General features: G+C 37.6%; 1 protein-coding gene across 1 annotated transcript; it reads left to right on the top strand.

The window, feature by feature from the left end:
• Positions 1-771: 771 nt before the first annotated feature.
• On the top strand, positions 772-6,697 carry LOC139125102 (transcriptional repressor CTCF-like; the record flags this gene model as incomplete). The annotated part of the gene is made up of 2 exons (XM_070691213.1): positions 772-2,020; positions 2,509-6,697. Coding segments are annotated over 2 exons (1,491 nt in total), but the record flags the coding sequence as incomplete, so codon positions are not given.
• Between the last annotated feature and the right edge of the window lie 798 nt (positions 6,698-7,495).

The raw sequence follows: 7,495 nt of genomic DNA, 5'->3' as shown, positions 1-7,495 counted from the left end.
GGTTATAATAAACAATAGTTTGTTTCACATACATATTCCTGAACGTGTAGTGTCCGTGACGCTTTTACCATACTACAAAAAGGACTAGAAAACTAGCAAAAAATAAGCACCATTTTGCTGAAAGTGCAATTTATGTTTTCTAAAGACTTCAACAATTGCAGTAAAAAATAACTCAAATGTATGAAAGGGAAAATCTGTAAACTTCTCATGGGAAGAAAAAAATGAAAAATTCTTTATTTTTTGTAACAAATCATTTTGCAGGAAATCATGCAACGCTGGGTAAAATCCTCGTACATTCACCTTATTTTCTACAACAGTTGCATGTACTTTCTGGTTAAACTTTCAAAAACAATAGTTTTGCAAATGTTGTACAGTTTACTATGTTATTTCTTCATCAACTCATAATATTTCGTAGTGTCCGTGACGGTGTGCCAACACAATAAAGAAACGGTTGCCATGGAAATACTAAGAAAGTTTGGTTCACAACTTTTTAAGCAAATGTGTACCACACCTCAAGCTTTGTGAATTTAGTAAATTTAGATATGTATCTACAAGATGAAATTTTGACAAAAGTGAAATACTCTAGAGCACCCATTCTCCGTACAGAGATTGTAGCTAACCTAGCTAGGAGGTCTTACTGGCCTCTCTAATCTCTGCCACAGAAGATATTTTTCACCAACTTTTTGGGTATCGCGCGTTTTTTTGTAATATGCATTTTCTGTCTTTTTTGTATTGACTGTTGCGAACCAAAAAAAATAAGATAAATAAAATAATCTCTTCAGCAGGGTGAAGAAGGCACCGCCTAGCCCGAGGGAGCCAAAAACTCACGAGTGTGACATCTGTGGGCGTACTTTCCGCACTTCCACTTTGCTGAGAAACCACCACAACACCCACACAGGGACCAAGCCATACAAGTGTGAATTGTGTCAGCGTGCTTTTGGTACCAGTGGTGAGTTGGCAAGACACACAAAGTACACCCACACCCATGAGAAGCCCCACAAGTGCCCACTGTGCGATTACGTGAGTGTGGAAAGCAGTAAGATCAAGCGTCACATGCGTTCTCACACCGGGGAGAAGCCATTCAAGTGCCAGCTGTGTTCATACGCCAGCACTGACAACTACAAGCTGAAACGTGATATGCGTGTCCACACTGGCGAGAAACCTTTCAAGTGTCCGGAATGCGATATGGCATTTTCTCAGAAGAGCAGTCTGAAAGAGCACCGATGGAAGCACACCGGAAATCGACCCACCCACAAGTGCGACTACTGCGATGTTACTTTCGGTCGCATAGCTGACATGAAAGCTCACATCCGCAAGATGCACACTGCCGGGGATCCCCTTATCCGCAAAGTTTGTGAGAACGGCTTCTCTGATCGCTTCAGCTACATGCAGCACATCAAGACCCATCGCGGCGAGAAGATCTACAAATGCGGCCAGTGTGGCTACTCTTGTCCCCAGAAGCGTCATCTCCTGACCCACATGAGGGTGCACACCGGCGAGCGCCCGTTCGCCTGCAAGGACTGCGGCGAGAGCTTCAAAATCAAGCCAACGCTGGTACACCACGAGAAGACCAAGCACGACCCTAACTATCAGGGTGAGAAGGAAGGCGAATACAGCTGTGAAAAGTGCGACAAGTCATTCACCCGCACCAGTGCTCTGAAGAATCACCAGAAGAAACACGAAACCATCCTGATCACCACCCCGGACACCGGAGAGAAGCGTAAAGCAGAGGAATCCCCAGAGGGTGCCCCTTCAACCCCAAGGAAGATGACTCGCTCGCAGCCGAGACTGAGCCAGACAACCACTGAGGAAGGCCAGGTGATACATACCATAGATCCGACTACCATGTCTGGTATTGAAGGAGCTGTGGTAGACGTACAAGGCATCCAGGGTACCGTGATTGGTGTGGACGCTGAAGGTGGCGGCTTGGTCATACGTGTTGACAGTAGTGCTGTCGGTGTCGTGAGCACTCCCGAGGAAGAGGATAGATCTGAAAAGGAGGAAATTGAAGCACCTCAAGGTAAATATGAACATCATTGTTCTTACTAGTGGATGAAAAATAATTCAACACTTACTAAATGAACATGAGATTCAGATTTGGGTGTACTGTGTAACATACTAGCAGTCAATTCTGAACACCATGTGTTGGAAACAAAACCAGAGCATAGTCCTTGATTTGTACAGTGATTTTACCCAGTGTCTTGTTCATGCTTAAACACACACAACCCAAGCACATAGCTGACCCAATGGAGATAAAAAATGCAATGTTCAAGCTTTGTTCAGTAGAGTACTCCCCCATGCTTCAAATACTTCGTATTTTCTCTTCAAATTCATCATCATTTGTGAATACGTTATCATAAAATGATTGTTTCTAACTACATGTATTCAAAGCAAAAGACGCTGTATAATCATTTGTTTCAAGTCACTTTGCATTATCTAGCTGCATTGATTCATGATATTTGAGTTTGAGATTAAATGGCTGTCTGGATATTTTTTTCCCAAAAAAAGAAGAAATGCAAGAAGAGGAGCACCATGCCAGTCACGAAGAACAGCTTGTGGCGCAGATCTCTGACCTGGCTCAAACTGGAGCGGCAGAACCCCACCCAGTCGCAGCAGCTGCAGCAGCAGCAGCAGGTGCAGTGGCTGAGAACGTACCCATGGAACAGCAGGTTGAACAGGAGGGAGGAGCAGAGGAGGAAACCGAAGAAGGGGAGGGTGGAACCATCTACCTGTTTGTTGAAAAGCAGTAATCAATTTGGTTTTAACCCTTTTTATTTCCTTCCGACATGCAGGGTTAGTGTTTCCAGACATTTAGTGTAGGCATAAATTCTTAATTCTCTGGTCCATATGATCAAGGAAATTGAGTCATTTATAACCAAGAATTATATGTGAAAACATTTTCTTATACAGCAACAAGAAGTGATGTGACTCCTAGGTTTTGAATTCACAAACTCTCCAACAGTTCAACTTCAATATTAAAACTGGTCATATAAGTAGATTAGATATGTTTACATGAAATAGCCTATTACTGAATATTATTTGAAACAGCTGATTGTCAAAAGGGATGCAATTGAATGAGATCAAATGATAAATTTATTCAAGTTTCTAATCAGATCTGTAAAGTATGACAATTTCATAGATAATTGCTTGAACTCATGTCGGTTTTCTTCTTGATCAACTATTTCAAATGTGAAATTTAGACCTTGCCGTACTTTCTGGTTTTTAAACGCCTTTGGATATAACAATTATTCCTCTCTTTCCTGTACCAGGTCCGTGTGGTAACTTTTCCGTTTTGGATTATTTGCTACGGAATCATAGCAGGGAAAATTTTGTCAAGTTTTAATGCGAGAAATGGTGACTCGCATCACTCATTAAGTTTTTCTCTATAATCGAAAAAATATCCTAAACAGTGTCGATTAGTCTCGTTGAAAATAGTTTGTGGTTAATTCATTCAGAGTTATTCTGAATTTTAAATTGCGGTTATCATGATGTAATCCGTGTTGAACTTTTCTGGTGCTTTTGCAACTTCGATTTTGAAACGGACGCTCCAGTATGAGGCAGACTGTTTGAAGTTATATTTTTGTATGGATGCCAGGGTCTGCAGTGAGTCAAAGATTGTGTATTCGGGAAAAAAATGAAATGTGCCCAGCAATATCACGAAAATATTTTTTTTTGCTGTATGGATTCTGCATTGTATTGGAATGTGTCATGTTGATAACTTGTAGATGATTGAGTATATGAAAAGGAATATTTTCTGAGTGTTTCATGGCGTGATCCATTTCAGAGTTCTTGTTTTTTGTTCCAAATTATTTTGGGTACAGTTTAGAGGACCTGGATACGTATCATCAAGAAGTGGATGAAATTTCTTTTTTAGAATAGTTTGCCTTTGAGAGAAGTCTGTTAGAGGTATTGTGATCTATAGATCCACTTTTTTTAAAGGGCACATAAACTATCTGTCAGTTCATCTTCTTTGCATTGTCAATTAATTGCATTGGATACTCCGAACTGTTCCTTCATGTATGTGCATTGTTTATATTTGTATCAAATTTAACTTCCATAGCATTGCAGACTTGAAGGACGTCTATGCCCAGAGTAAGAGTGTCACCGATATTCAACTTGTAATTCTTTTGTCCCAGTAATCAGATATGTTCAAACCTAATGTTGTGAAGTGTGGGTGTTGTTTTATGCTAATGCTCACCGTCTTTGTTTGTTTTTTTGAAGAATTAAAAAACAGTCATTTATTCATTCTGTTGTTTCTAAACTGTCACACACTTGTCAAACTGTTCATAGATGTGGTCGATTTGTGATGAAAAAGGCAATAATACCGGTATTTCTTTGAGTAGACAAAGTTATCTTTGTGTGTCTTGCTTTTTGCTGAGTTCCCATATCTACTCGTGAATTTTTAACTTTCATAGTCACCTACATTTTATAATTAACTAGAAGTTTAGATAAGTCTTTTGCTTGTTAAATTCGTGTTGCTTTTGTGCTCTGTGTTTTTAAGTGCTGATTTTCTACCATTCAAACAAGAATGAGGTAGCTAGTGGAGCGCCCTCTAGAAGTAAATGGAGCATACTTTTGATTCCACTATTCCCTCCATGTGTTTACGGCTATTCACATATATTTAGATTGTCTACTCTAATATGTATATCAAATATTCACACATCTGCTACAGTACTTTCAGTATTACTGCCTGCCCAAATTACATTACATGATTCAGATAGTTGCACAGAATCTACACCAATATTTCATTCATACTCAACACTTATCGCTTATCATCTGTCCTTGCAAACTTTTCAAGTTTTAAAAACAAGTGCATGAAGGCCAGTTTCTACATCTCTCACTCAGCCATTTCGAAATAATAATAGTTTATGAAGCTACTGCACTTTAGTAAACATTGAAACATTACATCGAGGGAATACTGGATATGACATTTGCTGTTGAAGATATTCATTAATTTTGCATTTTTAGCTACTATAGACTATAGTCTATAGAAGCTATTGGGATGGGTATCCGTCCGGCGTCCGTCGTCAGTCTGTATGTATGTATGTATGTACGTATGTATGTCCGTTTGTGAGGCGTCCGTCCACTCAAATATCTTGAGAACCGCAGTACTTACTGATTTGATATTTGTTGTGTAGATGAAAAATATGATTTTGAGAAACTGTTTTTTTTAATTTTTTGATATTGTTGAAAATAGGCAAATTAATGCCAAAAAAGGTGTTTTTGGTAAAAAATCTTCTTCTTCATAACCGCTGGTCAGACAGCTTTGTTATTTGGTATACAGGTCCCTAGGGATAACCCAACTTAGATTTGTTCAAATTGTGATGAAATATGCAAATGTGTATTTTTAAGGAATTTTTTTGTCATTTTGGTCAAAATTTGACTTACATTGTATGTAATTCTTGTACTGTATAAACCCTATCAATTCACCCAGAAAAAAATAGTTAATATGATTTTGAATAATTGAATTAATCAGGAAATCATCAAAGCCAAAATAATTTTAGTGTGGAATTATCAGAACGTTCAACTTTTTTTGACAGTTCATAGTGAAATGATTACCATCTTGGAGGATTAAAACATGTAAAGGCAACTCCGGAATCCCAACTTTCATATATTCTGAACCACCATTTATGTTATCTAAAAGAAATCGCTCATAATAGTTTGTCATGATAGGGTGGTCAAATAAATAGAGGTAGAGAAAGTTGTAATTTCCATTTATGGTTGACTTGGTAAGGATAAAATAAGATTACTTTTTGAGGAAAAAAATAGAGTGGTCAATTAAAAGAGTGGTCAAAGTGATAGGGTTTTTATGGTAAAGCTTGGCTGTAAGATTCCTCATGTGCTATTTATAGCAATTATGCAATCTGTGTAAACAGTGCAATGAAAGTGTAACATGATTCCTTATAATGCTTTTGATGACCTTGAACTTCTTAAGTTACAAACATTGTCTCTTCAGTGTGCTTTCTCTGAGTACTACAGTCTCAACTTATTCAACAGAACTTACTTACAATGTTAATTTGAAAGTTAAAATGTGCTTGGTTAATAGGATGAAAATACAGATATAGATAACCAGCTGAAGATTCTTTATAACCTGACAGATATGCTGTTTTATTATGACGTAAATCTTGATTTAAGCAAGTCTTGTTTACTTTAATTAGAATGTAATTAACTCTCGTTTATTTGCTATTATAGACTAATATAGTCTGATGAAATATGCAAATCTGTATTTTTACAGAATTTTTTTCCATTTTTGGTCAGGCCATCCTGAAATGAGCTATCAAAGATATCCACCTTCTTCATCAATACATGTGTCACAAAAGGTTATTCTCAACATAACATAGCAGAGCTCTGTCAACTGTTGAGTCGCTTGTTTTTTCAAAACCGCTGGTCAGACAGCTTTAATATTTGGTTTACATGTCCCTAGGATGACCTTAGTGAGATAATTTCATACAGTCAGGAAATACTTAATTTTGTGTCCATGTCTATAGTAGCTTCAGGGACTTTGGCCCTATGTTTGACAAATGTGTCTTTGTTTTGATGATAGTAACATTGTACTAGCCATGGCAAGAAAACTGAACAAAAAAAGTATGAAAGTACAAAATAAGCATACTAGTATTCGGTACTTGCTTTAGTTTTTCTGCAATATGGTTTTACTCATGTATACTCTTTGCTTCACTTGTCAATAAACTGTTTTTATCAAAAAACGTGTTTCTTTCATTGAGAGTGTGATGTGTAATAATTCAAATGGTGTGCCAGTTAGTTTTATGGTATATTCTCTCATGATCAGAATACTTCAACCTGTGGCCAAATGACTTCAAAAGATTATCTCTCATTGATAATAATTGATAATAGCATAGACCCATAAAAAAATGTATAGTAAGATGGGGGGGGAACTTTATGGTTTTATTGCTGTATCAGGGCGCTATGGGTCTTATGAAACAAAGCAATAAAGTATAAATTGTATGAGATAATTTCTGGAAGCATGGCAGGTGGCAAAATGTTATGTCCATTTTTATCATTCAAGACACTGTAGGTAACACCAGCGTAGAATATGAACATGTTTACATTGTTCATGATCAATGCACTTGAAAGACACCCGTTTTACTGTTTCACTTTGTTTACATTCATTTCAAAATTGTTTTTGTTTGTAATACAAACATGACACTATACTATGCCCATCCTTAGCCCTACCTGCTTCCATGGAGGTGGTGTGACACCATATCCCCCAACCCCCATTGCTATCTGGTAGCCAAGGAACAAAAGGAAATGGGTCCAACAACGTTTTTGGCAAGCCTAATGATGTCAGTTTTTTTGTCCATGTGTCCCAAACAGTGACCCTGAACAAATAAGGCAATGCAAATTTGTTTTGAGCTAAAACAATTCAGCTAACATTATTGCTACACAATTGAGCTTTTCAGCTTTTAAGGTAGAATTCACCACAAGGACAGATATTTGGACTCGAAAATTTTTACATTTCTTTTGTGATATGCGACTT

This window comes from Ptychodera flava (genome assembly GCF_041260155.1).
Source record: "Ptychodera flava strain L36383 chromosome 23 unlocalized genomic scaffold, AS_Pfla_20210202 Scaffold_24__1_contigs__length_23054250_pilon, whole genome shotgun sequence".
NCBI lineage: Eukaryota > Metazoa > Hemichordata > Enteropneusta > Ptychoderidae > Ptychodera > Ptychodera flava.
Note: the sequence above shows the minus strand (reverse complement) of the source record. Positions and strands in the feature narration are given on the sequence as shown.